This window comes from Nanorana parkeri, unplaced genomic scaffold (assembly GCF_000935625.1).
Source record: "Nanorana parkeri isolate BGI_ZX_2015 unplaced genomic scaffold, ASM93562v1 scaffold1432, whole genome shotgun sequence".
NCBI lineage: Eukaryota > Metazoa > Chordata > Amphibia > Anura > Dicroglossidae > Nanorana > Nanorana parkeri.
Genome location: NW_017307700.1, coordinates 502,497 through 520,855, shown reverse-complemented (window position 1 = coordinate 520,855; position 18,359 = coordinate 502,497). Strand labels below are relative to the sequence as shown.

General features: G+C 42.0%; 1 protein-coding gene across 1 annotated transcript in view; it reads right to left on the bottom strand.

Moving 5' to 3' along the window:
* The window catches only part of GTPBP1 (GTP binding protein 1), a gene marked incomplete at its 5' end in the record, with an annotated part of 168,436 nt that overhangs the window by 139,079 nt on the left and 10,998 nt on the right, over positions 1–18,359 (bottom strand). The window contains one exon of the mRNA XM_018569950.1: positions 4,694–4,808. Within this exon, the coding sequence (XP_018425452.1) occupies positions 4,694–4,808 (115 nt within the window). The remainder of the gene's footprint in view (positions 1–4,693; positions 4,809–18,359) is intronic.

Here is an 18,359-nt window from a genome sequence, read left to right as displayed (position 1 = left end):
AACAAAAGAAGACTTCCCGGGCAGCATCACCACATGGAAGCCCCTCTCAGCGTTCTGTGACGCGCTCCCCAGCTTGACTGAGGAAACACAAAAGACTGAGGGAGTGGAGGAGAGGAGGGTCTTTTAAGCAAATTAAGTGACGTGTTTCCTGTGTGTGGGGGAGGAGATTTAAAGGAAGCGAGGACGAGACGGAACCGAGGAGAGAGGGGGCACGTGCGGGACAAAGACGGGGACCGGACCGAAAGACCAGAGGGAGGCGAAGGTGGAGAGCGGAGACCACAGGCTGACAATTGTGATTGGAGGAGGATCTATTGTATTGTATTATTACTTTTGTATTTTACTGTATGTTATTGTACTATCACTGCATTGTATTGTATGCTGAAAGGCTGAGGGGACTGCTGTGGCACTAACAGTGTTAATAGTTTGCTAGGCATTTGCGGCAATATCCTGTTGGGACATCTAGGATAAAATTTAACTACTGGGCATTAAGTGTATTACGGTTATACACTGCTGGGCATTTAGCATATTGACTGTTGGGCATAGTGTAATAACTGCTGGGCATAGTGTATTAACTCCAGGGCAGTGTATAGTAACTGTTGGGCGTTAGCGTAAAAAAACAAACAAACAACAACAACAAAAAACTCCAGGGTTCTACTGTAAACTCCTGGACAGAAGTTTTATATCTCCCGGGCGTCGGTGTAATAACTGCAGGGCGTTGGTGTAATAACTGCCGGGCGTCGGTGTACAGCTGGCCCTAAATAAATGAACCTATTAAGAAAAGAATAAAAAAATAAATGTCTTTCATGAGTGGGTATGCAACCCGGAACTGCAGTAATACAAGGGGGGCAGAGGGCTCACTCCAGTCAATATAGTTAATCTAATCGCTCCAGTTAATCAAATTAGTAAGGCATCACCCTTACCAAGGTCCAAAAAAAAGAAGGAGCAGGGCGTCAGAAGGGAGTAAACATGTAGCCCACTCTAGTACAAAAATCAAATGTATGTACACCAATGCTAAAAAGCCTAGCAAACAAATTAGTGGAGCTCGAAGTCATGCTACTCGAGGAGGACTTTGATATAGTGGGAATAGCTGAAACTTGGCTAGACAGCACGCATAACTGGGCTATCAATAAAGAAGGGTACAATCTGTTCAGGAGGGACAGGGTTGGGAGAAGGGGGGGGGGGTATTCATGTATGTTAAAAATAATCTAAATATGCACATACGGGATGATATCACGGCAGAGAGTCGCAATGGCGTGGAGTCCTTGTGGCTAGAGCTAGATAGGACTGATGCTAGTTGTAAACTAATTGTGGGTGTGTGTTATAAACCCCCGAATATAGGGGAAGAGAAGAAGGCTCACCTACACTCCCAAATAGAAATAGCTGCGAAGCATGGTAATGTTGTTGTCTGGATAATTAAAAATCACCCATTACATCGATTGGTCTAATGGAACCTCTCATTAGATAAAGGCGGGCCATTTTCTGAACCTGTTGCGGGACAATTTTATGGATCAGATGGTTGAGGTTCCAACTAGGAAAAATGCAATACTAGATTTAATAATTTCCAATAATGCGGAGTTAGTTGAAGATATTGCAATTAGTGAGACACTGGGTAATAGTGATCACAATGTGATTACTTTTAATATTGTGAATATAGGGGAAGAGAAGAAGGCTCACCTACACTCCCAAATAGAAATAGCTGCGAAGCATGGTAATGTTGTTGTCTGGATAATTAAAAATCACCCATTACATCGATTGGTCTAATGGAACCTCTCATTAGATAAAGGCGGGCCATTTTCTGAACCTGTTGCGGGACAATTTTATGGATCAGATGGTTGAGGTTCCAACTAGGAAAAATGCAATACTAGATTTAATAATTTCCAATAATGCGGAGTTAGTTGAAGATATTGCAATTAGTGAGACACTGGGTAATAGTGATCACAATGTGATTACTTTTAATATTGGGTACAGAAAGGGGAAGTGTGTTGGTCGGACAAGAACACTTTAACTTCAGAAAGGCAAACTTTGATAAGCTGCGCCAGCTAGTATGCGACACCGAATGGGACAACTTATTTAGCACACTGAACACTGACGAGAAGTGGGATTGTTTTAAGTATAAAGAACATAATGCTATCACCAAGTGCATACCATTGGGAAACAAAAATAAAAGATCAAGAACTAAGTCTGCCTAGCTAAATAAAACAGTAAAGCAACACATTAAGGACAAGAGCGTGGCATTTATAAAATATAAGATGGAGGGGACGGAATTGGCGTTCAGGAAGTACAAAGAATGTAATAAAAGATGTAAACAGGAAATTCAGGCAGCAAAAATAGACGTGAAAAGAATATTGCCACAGTCAGTAAAAGGAACCCAAAAAAAATCTACCAATGTATAAAAAGTAAAAAAGGTTAAAAAAAAGAGCAGATAGGCCCAATAAAAGATGAGAACGGGAAATTAGTCAGGGAGAGGGTCGAGGTGTTGAATTCTTTTTTCTCCTCAGTATACACTCAGGAAAGAGACGGGTTTAATGTAGATAAGAATGTGAGCAGCTCATTGCAAAATATACCACAGTGGTTGACGGTAGTCGGGGGTTCAACAAAGACTTGAAAAACTTAATGCAAATAAAGTATTAAGGCCAGATAACCTGCACCCCAAGGTACTTAAAGAACTCAGCCAGGTTATAGCGAGACCAATTTTCCTCATTTTCAAGAACTCCTTAATGACTGGTAGAGTACCAAGTGACTCGCGGAAGGCTACGATAGTACCAATATTCAACAAAAAGGTCAAAATGCCAACCTGGGAACTACAGACCAGTCAGTCTAACATCAATAGTATGCAAACTGTAAGAGGGAATGATAAAGGACTACTTAGTAGAGAGTTTGTTCTTAAAAAAGTTGTATAATAAATGATAATCAGCATGGATTTAGGAAGGACCGTTCCTGCCAGACCAACCTACTAAACATTCTACGAAGAGGTAAGTAGAGATCTGGATGGAGGGAGGCCGGTGGATGTGGTATATCTGGATTTTTCTAAAGCGTTTGACAGAGTACCACATAAACGCTTACTACACAAGCTGAGGTCTATGGGCATAGATAAAATGGTGAGTACATGGATAGAGAATTGGCTACAGGAACATATCCAGAAAGTATCGATAAATGGCTCCTTTTCAGATTGGTCGGGAGTGGCATGCCCCAGGGTTCTATGCCAGGCCCCATATTATTCAACCTGTTTATTAACGACATTGGGGAGGGCATGTATAGCCATCTTTCTGTCTTTGCTGATGACACTAAAATTGGGAGGGTAATCGACAAGGACTTAGACACTATAACATTACAGGAGGACCTGGATAAAATAGGGGAGTGGGCAACTACTTAGCAGATGAGATTTAATGTTGATAAATGTAAAGTAATGCACTTTGGGGTTAAAAATAGGCAAAAGGAATACACATTAAAGGGGTTCTAAACCCTCCGGTTTTTTTGCCTATATCTACTGCTAGCGAGCAGTAGATATAGGCAAGACGTTTAAAAATAAACAAAACCGCTTCAACTAGGTTTAAACTTACTTCGTTATCGCTGCACGCTCCCGCGCCGAGAATCAGGAAATGCTCGTACGGCCGCAAAGCATCTTGGGGCGGGCGCATGCGCAGTTCCAATTCTCGGCCGGGAAACGAGCAGAGACGCAAGGTAAGTCTATGGACGCGTGCACCCACATGCGGACACCGCTGGATCGGAGGGACAGAGCACTCAGCGCTGGATCGGAGAGCAGCCGCACCGCTGGAGGGACAGATGAATACATCAGGAAAGAACAAGAAGATCGGATTAAGAGACATCATTTAAGGTAAGTCCTAACATTAACATGGAGGGGAGGGAAAAAAGATTTAGACTTTAATGTCACTTTAATGGGAACTCCACTAGGGAAGTCAGAAATGGAAAAAGGATCTGGGGGTCACTGTAGACCACAGATTGAATAATAGCTTGCAATGTCAGGCTGCTACAAACAAAGCTAGCAGAGTACTGTCTTGTATTAAAAAGAGAATGTACTGTAGAGACAAATCTATAATTTTGCCACTTTTAGATCGCTGGTTCGACCTCATGTGGAGTATGCAGTCCAGTTTTGGTCATCAATCCACAGAAAGGATGAGCTGGAGAGAGTCCAGAGAAGGGCAACAAAACTAATTAAGGGGATGGAGGACCAAAGCTATGAGACAAGGTTACTAAATTTAAACATATTCATGCTAGAATGAGGCGATTAAGAGGGGACGTGATTTTGATGTACAAGATGTTCAATGGTGATGGCAACATCAGCAATAAACTATTTACAGTAAACTGCATAACAAAGACTAGAGGCCACCACCTAAAATGAGTGGAGAAAAGATTTAACCACAAGGAGTGCAGGGGCTTCGTCTCAGTTAGAGCTATTAAAAGTTGGAACTCGCTGCCACAAGCAGTGGTATCAGTGGAGGAGTATTGAATCATTCAAAAAGCATTTACACACCTTCCTCAGAGATCATAACATACAGGGGTACAGGTACTCTTAAAAACAACACACAGGGACTCGTACACACACACATACACAATCACATGCATACACGCAATAGGTTGAACTTGATGGACCTGTGTCTTTTTTCAACCTCAAATACTATGTAATTTTAAAGCTGGGCAAACTTTTTTTTTTTTTTTTACAAAAGACCTGTACCTTTCTGAGCTGAAGTTGGAGGCTGTTACAATGACATCATCTTTGTTTTGCACCAAGACTGGAATCTTCCTACATCCGGGTGACTTAAGTAGCCTCTGCAACAGTTTCAGAGTTTCTATAAAAGAAAAAAGTTTTAATACTGTATCTGATTTCCTGAAATTGCATTAATATGACAAATTTACTTTCTAGACCTGCCAAAAGTGGCCTGTGGGGCACATGCACCAATAATAAAGAATTAGATATAAGGGTCATTTTGTAAACAGTTCAGTGGACAATTCAACCTACATTTACCCAAAGTTTACCCAATATTCTGTCAGCATCTTTCACCCTATTTATAAAGTAATATTAATGAGCATTCACCCAATGAAAATTACATTCTTGGACATTTGGCAAGATCTGTGTCCCTCACTGGACTCTGAGAAAAGTGTTGTTTTACTAGGGATGCACAGATACCACTTTCAGTGCCAATACTGGTCATTTTCACAATACGAGTACCCCAATTCTAACCGCTGATACCGGCACTTTACATTTTTAAACTGATTCAGCTGCCGCAAGGTCCCGCGCTTGCTGGGGACCTCGCAGCGTCTGTTTATAGCCCCGGTCTGGCCGCAAATCTCCTCCTTCCCGCCACCCGCACAAAGCCCTGGTGAGACCCTGCACGAAGCCCTGGTGAGCAACACAGAGTATATAGCTTCATATTATTCTGCATTGCTGTATAATGTATAGCTGGGATTTGTAGTTCATCTACAGCTTGGAGTCAGTGCAGAACTACCAGGTTTGCAGCAGCTGCACCCGGGCCCTGGCGATCCACCACTGTCCTATAATCATTAGTCACAAGACACACGCACACAAAAAAAAGAAAATTGGTAATTGGTTTCAGCAAGTACTTGAGGAAAAGTATCGGTACTCATACTCAGTCTTGAAAAAATGGCATCGGTGTATCCCTAGTTTTTAGGATACAAAAACTCTATTCTAATACCCTCGGTTCTGCCCCAGTGAACACACCCTGGGTACCCAAAATGTACAGCCTGCCACGTATTGCAGAGCTCAAGATGCCGGTATATTCATTTCTACCTATCACCTTAACGTGATGAGCACTAACTAGCGTATGGCATGTCATCCAGGGGTACAGGGAATCGCCACACTGAGTGTTTGCATTGACCGAGGTTGATATGTGTTTCCTCCCCTATGTATGCTGTCTTCACCCTATTGTTGTACTACGTTTGCCTATGTTATTGCATGCATAATGGACGAAAATGATAAAGAATTTATAAAAAAAAAAAATTATATTCTTTATCATCCATTGAGGAACACAGCTTGAGAATAGGCAACCTAGGGATATCAGAAATCAGCCCAAACCAAGGGGCGGGCACAGAAAAGCAAACACATGCCAACCAGCCCAACAAAAAAAACAAAAGGCATTGAAAAATGTTTTGACCAAAGCTAGCATCTGCGGAGGCAGACACATCAACCTTGCAGAACAAAAAAAAATACTTTGTTTTAATTCTACATTACATAGGAGACATTTGTACACTCATACATACATAATAAAAACAACATCACAAAAACAAACAATAATAAATAGAAACAAAAAAAACCCAGCAATATACAATTTCTCATTGTAACAATTTACATAAATTACATTTCTTCTCACAATGCCAATAGCACATGGAACAGACATAGACAAACTCCCTTACTATATTCAATCCACTTATCCCACATTTTACCATATTTATCCATGCTACCTCTATGTTTAAACATGATTCCCTCAAATCCAACCACTCTAATTCTTTCTTCCACTCCTCCACAGGGGGAGGCACTGCTGAGATCCACCTAAAGGCTATGCTACGCCGAGCAACAAACAATGCCCTCGTTATAGCCACCTTCATATAGTACTCCACATTTAAGTATCCGAAAATACCCAAAATACATATCATTGGATTATTAGAAATATGAACTCCAAAAGCTATATTTATTATGCCACTATTTCCTGCCAGTATCGTTTCAGCTTCGGACATCTCCACAGCAGATGTATCAACGAACCTGGTTCAAACTCACATTTTGGGCATTTAGAGTTTTCCCTGAGTCCTATCCTATATAGGAATTCAGGGGTCCGGTGTGTTCTATGTACAATGTAGAGCTGTGTTAATTTATGTGATGCAGAAGGTGAGACTAATTGGATTGAGAGCAGTGCCTTCCTCCATAAGCTATCTTCTAATGGGCCCACATCCAGTTCCCAGCCCACTTTACATTTCATAGGTGATTTATTCAGAGCCCCAGGGAGTAAATTTAAATATTTTTTTTAAATCAACCCTCTTGTCGTAGTGGCATTAAAAAGTTTATCTAACACCATATTTATACGAATACAAACCTCTTGCCTGGATGTACCGTACACGCATGTGTTAATTGTAAATATTTATAAAATTGGGTAATAACTTGCTTGTAATTGTTGGAAAGAGTATAACACACCTTGATTATATATTTGCGCCAATGTCTCAATCCCCATTTTCTTCCACATTCCAAATCCTTGGAGTTTATTTACCTCATATAATACCCAATTATCCCATATTGGAGTGTATTTTGTTAATTCAGAATACCCAATAACCGTTTAGTTGATTTCCACATTTTACCAATCTTATAGTGGGTAGAGTTGAAAACTCCTTCAAATATAAAGTTGTCTCAAGGGTCATAAGGGGTCTTTATTTTGAAACAGACATTTAATGATATCATATGCCCCTATCCTCTACCCTGGTTGATTCCAACCCACCAAATGTCTTAACTGTGGCCAAAAACATTATCCATGGATTTGGGAGTGCCAGACCCCCCAGACCCTTTAGGATATTGCAAGGTTTCTAATTTTATCCGTGCTGGTTTCTTCTTCCATATCAACTCCCTAAATACTAGGGATGCACCAATATACCGTCCGCCAAAACATATTGAGCGAAAATGGCACTTTTGGCACAATGCCAAAAGTGCTATTTTCCGGCCGATACAGCGGTGCATCCGTTCTTTCTCTCCTCCCCACTGGGCGCTGCTCTGTGTCCCAGCGGGGAGAGGAGAAACTGTCACAGGCAGCCGAGCGCTGCGGGAGGAGAGTGCGGTGAGCGGCCGGCGTCTTTCCTCCCCGCACCGCTCAGCCTCCTGTCACAGATCAGAGGAGAGCAGAGACAGCCAGCACTGTCACAGCAGGCTGAGCCCTGCTCGCTCAGCCTCCTGTGACAGCGTGTCAGGATGGAGAGCCGTATAAACAAACTCTCAAGTGATCGCTAAGTGTTTGTAAATAATTGAGGACATAGCATTTTTACTATAGCTTCAATTATGAATGAATGCGAAGTGATCTACCTCACCTCCCGCGCATTCATGATTGTGGTTATAGTAAACATACTCTGTTCTCATGTTATGAATGCACAGGAAAACTCGGAGGATTCCTGTTCATTTATAACAGGGGCTGCAGAAAAAGAGATTGAGGACTCTGTGTACTCAATCTCTTTTTCAATTTTAAAAGGGAAACATTGGGGGTCTGTTTTAGACCCCTAATATTTCCCCAAAGTCCCTAAAAAGTTTAAAAAAAACAAATATTTAATCAAAATGAATAAACATATTAAAAAGTTTATAAAAAAATAAAAATAAAATATTTAAAAAAAAAAAAAAAAAGGTAAAATAAAAAGCTAGGGATGTTCAGATATCAAGTACTGTACTCGGTACAAGTACATACACTTTTCCAGCTCCAAGACTAGACTAGAGAAAAATTCAAAAGTTAGGAGTCAGCTGTCATTTTTAAGGAGCATATGGAGCTCCTGGAATTTGTGCATCCCAGTTTTAATGTATGATTTTATTTTTATAAATATAGAAAAAGGTATGCACTGATACAATTTTTTTAAGTACAAGTACTGATATTTGTCCAAGTACACAGATACAAGTACTGATACATTTTTGTTTATTGTCATGTGACAGTTTTTCTAAAACAATATAGACGAATGATTTCAGGACAGTGGTGGAGCGCCAGAGCTAGGTCCCAGCTACAACCGCTGCAACCCTGGTAGTTCTTGTGAAAATGCCAGGTATCGGCACTGGTATCTGAAATGGTATCTGAACATCCCTACAAAAAACCTTTCGGATTCGGTCTGACATTTTTTTTAAATTTCGGTGCACCTCTACTAAATACTGTATTTGTCCTCCTAATATAGTTTAAGAAATATAACATGGAGAATTATACAGTATATAGGAGAGTTGAGGCATCCAAATCATTTTAACCACCTCCCGTCCATGGGCGTTCCTGAACTGCCGGACAGGAGTCTTGTAGGAGTGGGAGGGCTCCTCCTCCCACTCGTGCGCAGCGCTCAGCCATCGCTGTCTGTTTACATTGCCAACAGTTCCCCACTCGTGAGACGCCCGCCCGATCGCTTGCAGTAGCTGCGGGTGTGCGTCACCCCACCCGTCGCCGCTGGTCCCGAGATCCGCTGTGCCCGGTGTAGCTGGGACCGGCACGGCGACGCTGTCAGTGGGATCAGTATACGAACTCCCTTTGATCTCTTCTTGGTCCCCGAATGCAGGAAGTGATGTGCAGGTGAAACTCGATTAGAATATCGTGCAAAAGTTCATTTATTTCACTAATGCCACTTAAAAAGGTGAAACTAATATATGAGATAGACTCATTACATGCAAAGCAAGATAGTTCAAGCCGTGATTTGTCATAATTGTGATGATTATGGCTTACAGCTCATGAAAAGTCCAAATCCACAATCTCAGAAAATTAGAATATTGTGAAAAGGTGCAATATTCTAGGCTCAAAGTGTCCCACTCTAATCAGCTACTTAAGCCATAACACCTGCAAAGGGTTCCTGAGCCTTTAAATGGTCTCTCAGTCTGGTTCAGTAGGAATCACAATCATGGGAAAGACTGCTGACCTGACAGTTGTGCAGAAAACCATCATTGACACCCTCCATAAGGAGGGAAAGCCCCAAAAGGTAATTGCAAAAGAAGTTGGATGTTCCCAAAGTGCTGTATCAAAGCACATTAATAGAAAGTTATGTGGAAGGGAAAAGTGTGGAAGAAAAAGGTGCACAAGCAGCAGGGATGACCGCAGCCTGGAGAGGATTGTCAGGAAAAGGCCATTCAAAAGTGTTGGGGACTTTCACAAGGAGTGGACTGAGGCTGGAGTCAGTGCATCAAGAGCCACCACACACAGACGGATCCTGGACATGGGCTTCAAATGTCGTATTCCTCTTGTCAAGCCACTCCTGAACAACAAACAACGTCAGAAGCGTCTTACCTGGGCTAAAGAAAAACAGACCTGGTCTGTTGCTCAGTGGTCCAAAGTCCTCTTTTCTGATGAGAGCAAATTTTGCATCTCATTTGGAAACCAAGGACCCAGAGTATGGAGGAAGAATGGAGAGGCACACACTGCAAGATGCTTGAAGTCCAGTGTGAAGTTTCCACAGTTTGTGTTGATTTGGGGAGCCATGTCATCTGCTGGTGTTGGTCCACTGTGCTTCATTAAGTCCAGGGTCAACGCAGCCGTCTACCAGGAGATTTTGGAGCACTTCATGCTTCCTTCCACAGACGAGCTCTATGGGGATGCTGACTTCATTTTCCAGCAGGCACCTGCCCACACTGCCAAAAGCACCAAAACCTGGTTCAATGACCATGGGATTACTGTGCTTGATTGGCCAGCAAACTCGCCTGACCGGAACCCCATAGAGAATCTATGGGGCATTGCCAAGAGAAAGATGAGAGAGATGAGACCGAACAATGCAGAAGAGCTGAAGGCCGCTATTGAAGCATCCTGTTCTTCCTTAACACCTCAGCAGTGCCACATAGATTCCATGCCACGCCGCATTGAGGCAGTAATTGCTGCAAAAGGGGCCCAAACCAAGTACTGAGCACATATGCATGCTTATACTTTTCAGAGGTCCGATATTGTTCTATGTACAATCCTTGTTTTATTGATTACATGTAATAGTCAAATTTTCTGAGATTGTGGATTTGGGGTTTTCATGAGCTGTAAGCCATAATCATCACAATTATGACAAATCACGGCTTGAACGATCTTGCTTTGCATGTAATGAGCATCTCATATATTAGTTTCACCTTTTAAGTTGCATTAGTGAAATAAATGAACTTTTGCACGATATTCTAATTATTCGAGTTTCACCTGTAGACGACATTATCATCATCATCATCATCATCATCATCTGGGACGGCCCGCCAGACATCATTCCCAACTTTGTGACACATTGCAACTCCAACCCCTTCAGTCTAGGTTTCACCCATGTCTCTGACAAACACGAACTGGTCTTTTTAGATCTTGAACTCACACACCATGAAGGAGCCATTATCACCAAAACACATTTCAAGCCTACGTCAGGCAATTCCTATCTTCATTACAAAAGTTGCCATCACCCCCTCTGGAAGAAAAACATCCCCAAAAGGACAATTCTGTACAATCAACAAAAATTGCACTAACAAAGAGGACTATATCCTACAAAGTCACCTCCTTGAAGAGAAGTTCTTAGAAAAAGGCTACCCCAAAAAACTGGTCACAAAGGCCCGTGAATCATTCCTCCCTGTCACTCGCACACCACCCCCAAAGAACCCTGATCATCAACCACACCAAAACCAAGTACGCTTCATCACCCCGTTCAAATACAGGGCCATTGAAGCAATTCTCAGAAAGAACTGGCATCTCTTACTCTTCGACCCGACCCTGGGCCCAATACTTCCCCCCAAACCCGCCATCATTTTCAAAAAGCATGCAGCATCAAAAACATAGTGGCCCCGAGTAAAATACCCAACATCAAACCCACACCCAAGACCACATTCCTTTTCAACAATAGGATTGGGGTACAAAAATGCAAAAAACCTTGCTGCCTGACCTGTCAATTTATTTCCCATGGCCAATCCTCCTTCCACGACAGTTCGGGAAACAGATTCACCATTTCACAATTTCTTACATGCGCCCACGACTAGGTCCTACATGGCCTCTAATGCACCTGCAACCTCTTATTTATCGGCCTACCATTCGCCCCTCCGGAAACACATTGGAGAACACAGAAGGTTTATCGAAGAGGGTTGCGTCGAACACAGTGCTCCACGCCATTTTCTCCACGCCATTTTCTCCAAAAAAAACACTGCACATTTAAAAGTCTTTGCAATTGAACAAATCTCCAACAAACTACCCCCTTCCGAAAGATTCAAGCTCCTGTGCAAGCAAGAAACCTTTTGGATTTTTAAATTAAACACATTGTCCCCACATGGATTAAATGAAGAATTAGAAATAAACACCATCATCTAAAAATATAAATTAATTAACATCCTCTAATTTAAAAAACATTTTCCACACTCCTTCCTCCTGCTCCCATTGAAGCACTGTGTCTTCTTTCCACACATCAGCAATATCCTCATTTGACCCCTTTCTTGATTCCCATTGACCACATAGGTCACTTCAATTTTCATTCAGTACCCTGGTCCAAAATCACTCGCCTTGGCAATGCACGGCCGTTGCCCCGGCCCCGCCCACACTTCAGCATTCAAAATCTCGCTCATTTCCCTCACAGTCCTTCTGGGGCCATCAGAAACTTCTGCGCACACCGAATCGGCATGCATACAGCAAAATCCTGAGGACCACCATCTACATCCCCCACCGATGACAGCACATCACCCATTACCTTGTGGTGAGTTACTACATTTCATATCATATTGCTTCATTCAAATTCCTAACCTCCTTATGCCAATTTGCTTCGTCAACCGGACCTTCAAAATCACCACCCGAACGATCTGACATCAGCAACACCCTGATACACCCATCAACTATCCAGATCGACCATCCGTACGAGAAGTGCAACTTCTACACCAGCAATTCCGTCGATGACTGCACACCACCACTTTCCTTGCGTTGAGTGGTTACGTACACGCAATTTATATGCCCATTGTCGCATATCTCACACGGCCCCCTCTCCTTGCTTTTGTTTTTGTTCTGTGCCTCTGTTTTTGCCCCAGCCCCAGGGCTGTCCTCCCCAAACACCCACCTCGCCCAATCCTGCTTCACCATCACCCCTTGTCCGCCAAAGTGGTCCCAGACCCCAGTACACTCAGTCTGAGCGCTTCCCCTCCCACCTTTGTTCATGTATATGTTTGTTACTGTTGAATAAGTATGTATTTTAATAAAAGCCTTTCACAATGATTTGGGCTGGAAATTAATTGGGGAAGGGCGAGTTGAATTTTCTCTCGGGACCCGTTCACACCAAGGCTTTTGTCTGCATCGAAACGCTCAAAATAAGAAATCCCATTTATTTCTATAGCCCCCATTCACACCTAAATTTAGTGCCACGTGTAGCCGGAAAAAAGGCAGGAGGCCTTTTCTGGGCAAATCAGCACGCTCTTTCCCTGTAGACTAAATAGGAAAAGCACAACACAATTATTTTGCGTGTTTCCCATTAACATCTTGCTCCAAATGCAAAAAAGCTGCAACACTTAGGAAGTCACATTCTATTATACAGGCAAAATAATAAATTAGTGTTACGCTAAAAAAAACACAAATATCTATTCAGTGAATATACAGGTCGTAGACCAAAGTTTTGAGAATTACGCAAATATTCATTTTTCACAAAGTCTGCTGTTTCAGTTTGTATAATGCAATTTGCATATACTCCAGAATGTTATGATCAGATCAATTGCAATTAATTGCAAAGTCCCTCTTTTCCTTGAAAATTAACTTAATCCCCAAAAAAACATTTCCACTGCATTTCAGCCGCTGAACAGGCTTCCCCCACCACCAACCCCGCTGTGTTCCCTGGGCTCCGTTGCCCCTCCTACAGTGCCTGGGACCAGCTTCTCTGATGTCGGAAGGGGAAGCTGGGGAGAAGATCAGCGAACCTCAGTTCGCCGATCCCCCTCCCCGTACTATGGGACCGGAAGCGATGCTGATTACATCAGTACCGGTCCCATAGCTGTCAGTGCTGGGCTCCTGAAGCCCAGCAATAAGCTATTGAAATGCGATCTGCACTTTAATGGCTTATTTCTAGTGTAAAGGTGATACTAGGGGTCTTTTGGACCCCCAGTATCACCTTTAAGACTGTCACCACTAATCTGCTATCACATGGAGGGCTTGTAAGCCCCCCCCTATGTGATAGCAATTAAAGTTTAAAAAAAAGTTTTTTAAATTAATATTAAATAAAATAAATGTAAAAATAATTAAAAAAATTAAAAGCCCCCCATTAGCCAGCGCGTCTTCACGTAAACATGCTTCTGGTGCGCCTACTTATGGAAAAAGACAATCGTGCTACACATGTTGGGTATTGCCGCGCACCACAGAGGGCAATAATTCTAGGGCCAATATTTACGTGCATCTCTAAAGTGATGACCTGTAGGGGCTTTTAAAGCGTCGTCTTTGGCCTTTTTGGGGTACTGAAATTTGTCACAGTTTCACGGACGCACATCATTTTTAACCTGGGCATGGGAAAATGAGGATTGCACTGTGTTCAGTACGATTTCCCCATTCTGTTCAAATGTTGTCATTTGTAAGACCTTGCTAGTGTCACACCTCCCTCCTCTTTAGGAGGTTGCACTTAAGGGATTACAATTTATTTTTTAACGCGACCAACTTTTGCTGGGGCAATCCATCCACGTTGCTGTGATTAATGACTTCTGTTGGATTGTGAAATTATATTGCTGGAAAATCAAGCTCTAATGGAGTAGCTTGCCATTCTCTCAAGAAATATAGCTATAACTAGCTGAGTGGATTGTGATCAGTGATCACTGTGAAGCTGGGGCTATGCAGGTAACATTGCAGCTTTTGAAGCACCCACATGACTCCAAGGCACTACTTCTCGATGGTGGCATTTTATACCTCCTTGGGGGGTAGCTTCCAGAGGATGGAATGTTCCTCTTGACATCCAACCAGTTCAGAACCACTATCTAATAGCTATGACTAGGGCTGAGACTAGGGCTGAGTAAGGCAGAAATGCATAGTCGGTGAGATTTTTTTGGAAGAGCATTGTGTGCTGGTTTTGCAGTTTATGACTCAGAACCACTGCTAGGCCATCAGTAGAATAGCCCCGACACTTGCCCAGGGTCATTGCAGGCCCTGACACTTGCTGGGAGTTATTGATGGTAGTTGCCATTGCAGGTTCTGACACTTTTGGGGCTTTTTGCAAGCCCTGACAGTTGCTAGGGGGTGGTCACTGCATGCCCCAACACCCACTGTGGGTTATTGTTGGTAGTCGTCATTGCAGGCCCTGACACTTTGTTCTGGGTTGTCATTGCAGGCTTCCACCCATGCTGGGGGTTATCACTTCAGACACTGACTTTGTCGAGGGTTGCTATTGCTGGTATCCATTTTGATGTAGCAAGTTTATATTGTTCAGAGATTTTGAGGACTAGAGGTGACAATAGTGGTGGCTACATAGTGGTTTGTTTTGTGGAGACCTTACACAAGGTGAGTGTTTTAACATTTGCAATTAATGTGGAACTTTTATTTGTCAAACAGCTTTGATTTTTTAGTGGTGAATCTCCTTGTCAAACCTAAAAATGTATAATCACAAGTTTGGATTTCAGAAGCTCAAGAAGAAAGGGCGAAAGGAAGAAGAAAAACTGAAGCAGCAGCTCATCCAACAGTATTTTAAGAAGGTAGAAACCACTAAGGAAGATGAAGCTGAACCTGAAATATCCACAAAACCAGAGATGGAAGCCATATCAAACACAGCTGAGGATCATTCTCAACATTGCAAGTAGTTGGACATTTCTGAAGATATGTAAGGCAAGGGCACGCCTTACTCTAAATGCCAAGCTTCTCCACAGGGACTGTTTCACACAAAGAAAGTTTATCTTCATGCTCCACTCCTGCTGCAAGTGTAGAAGATACCTCCTCCACTGCATCTCTTTTGCAAATGGTCAAATATTTGGAAACTTTATGCAGCTCCTCTTATGCTTCAAGTTCTTGACATTACCCTACATTTGGACTCTCAGAATGTGGCTTTCAGAGGATGTCCTCAAAGAATTGGAGACATTAATAATGGTAACTTTCTTGGAACCTCTTCAAATACAATATACTCAGGGAGCACTTGGAGAAAGTGAAACACAGCCAAGAAAAAGAAAAGAGGCTTTCTGACATTATCTATCATTGTGATATATGTGGAAGATGTGTTTTAAATGTCATACTTTCTGAAAGGCAAGAATCCATTATTTCACAGTGATTTGTGATGCAACACCAGATATATTGTATATGAAACAGAATGTAATTATTTTGTGATATGTGCACAGAGATCTTGTTAAAGGAACAAAAAGGTGCATTCAATAGAGGTTTCAAGAATAATTTGATATTTTTGAGAAGACTGGAGAAAAAAACTGCCCAAAATGATTGTGTGAACATTGCACAGATACACTGAAGCAACAGGTAGCACTGCTGGATGCACCGTCTTTTCTAAGAACTGCTTCCACGTAGATTACAGTAGTTTAACGCAGGGTTAGTTACTCAATTCATGCACTAATGCTCCAAGTAAAAAACATTCCTAACAAGCTGCCAGTCAGGTGAAACTAAATCTGGGCATACACTAGTAAATTTCCAAACAAACTTCAGTACGAAAGATCTTTTTTTACCACCCGATAATGCCAAACACTTGACGAATGTTGATTGAAATTTTGTTTGATATTAACATTCGATTTTGGAATAAATAGAGTTTCCCCAAACGAAAACCATATTCACATGTAGGAAACATTTTTCATCCTGCTCCTACAAGTTTTTTCATCACTACGGTCTAAATCGAGCATCGATTTGACCCCATCAACTAATAGAAAGTCGAATGAAAGATCTTTCATACAAAAGATCTTTCCAAAATCTAAGCAGTGTATGGCCAGCTTAAGGCTCTAAATAGAACTAGTCCACTGCTGCCACCAGAATGATGATTACACTCAGCACCTCGAACAGAGATTTTCCAGCTCGCAGAACAATCTGCCAAAAGAGTGATCATCACTGGTTCAGGTTAACGGAGCAGTTAACCCTACCCACACCCACACACTAGCACCCACCAAATGTTTTAATGGAAATACTAACCATTCGCAGCATCTGTGCTGCAATTCTGAGATTTAAAACATGTCCATCACTTGCTGCCAGGCCCAGGTAAGAACGTAAGAGTTTACATTTTGGATAGCTCGCCACAGTGGGAAAGTTCTTTAATTTCTAGTTAGAGCATTAAGATATTAAACTTAACGATTTGTAAATATTGTTTTAATAGATAGAAATCAGCATGAAATATTTAAGGTTTTACAAATATAAATCCTGTATAATAATTATTATTATGGCTAGCCCACAGAAATGTACTTCTTACTATCCTTGGACATTTCGATGTCAAATGAGAGCCAGAGCTGCCAATGCAACACCTTTTTCTTCACCCTGGTAGCGCTGTATTTTGGTACATTGTCCATATAACTTTCCATATTCACCCTGGAAGGGGTGTTGCAGATATAATTTTTACCCAATCAAAGGGTCTGAGGGGTGTGTTGAAGGTGTGCTGGCGTACACACCCTTGATGCCAAATATCACATCTTTAATTTTCATATGACAAGGTTTCAGCATTAGTGATAAACTAGATCTGAACACTGTGCTAACAACGGGTTCAAAGCTTAGAGGAATTTTGTGTTAATGAGAAGAAACTCAGTCACTATAGTTTCACTCTGCTCAGAGTGAGCTTGGAATCTGCACAAGGCCTTCAGCAAAGACACATCTATAAAAAGGTAAGATATATATTAGGGATGCACCGATATATCGGCCGAAAATGGCACCTTTGGCATAATGCCGAAAGTGCCATTTTCCTGCTGATACATCGGCGCATCCCTGATTTCTTTCCTCCCCACTGGGCGCTGCTCTATGTCCCAGCGGGGAGAAGAGAAAGTGACAGCCGGCCTAGCACTGCGGTGGAGAGTGCTGTGAGTGGCCGGCGTCTCCTCCCACACCGCTCTGCCGCCTATCACAGTCCGGCAGAGCGGTGTGTGGGCGGAGACAGCGCTGTCACAGGAGGTTGGGCTTTCCTCTCTACACCGCTCGATCAGCCTTCTGTGACAGCGTGTGAGAGAGAAGAGCAAGGTACACACACTCAGCGATCGCTTATACATAAGTGTTTGTACATAATGCCACCACAACCTAACCACTGAACCGTCAAATTCTCAAACAATTCATCCCCACACAGTTACCTCCTCATGTATCATTTCCCTCTTTCAGATTGTAAGCCCTCAAGGGCAGGGCCCTCCTTACCATCCTGTCTTGAATTGTATTGTAATTGTAATGTCTTCCTTACATTGTAAAGCGCTGCACAAACTGTTGGCGCTATATAAATACTATGTAATAATAATAATAATTGAGGATATGGTATGTTAACTATATCCTCAATTATGAATGAATGGAAGTGATCTACATCACCCCCATTCATTCATAATTGTAGTTATAGTAAACAATGTTTTCATGTTATCAATGAACAGGAACACTCAGAGGATTCCTGTTAATTGATAACAGGGGAAAGAGAAAAAGAGATTGAGGACTTTATGTTCTCAATCTCTTTTTCTATTTTAAAAGGGAAATATCAGGGGTCTGTTTAGACCCCTAATATTTCCCCGAAGCCCCTAAAAGTAAAGTAAAAAATAAAAATATTTAATAAAAAATTAATAAAAATATAGA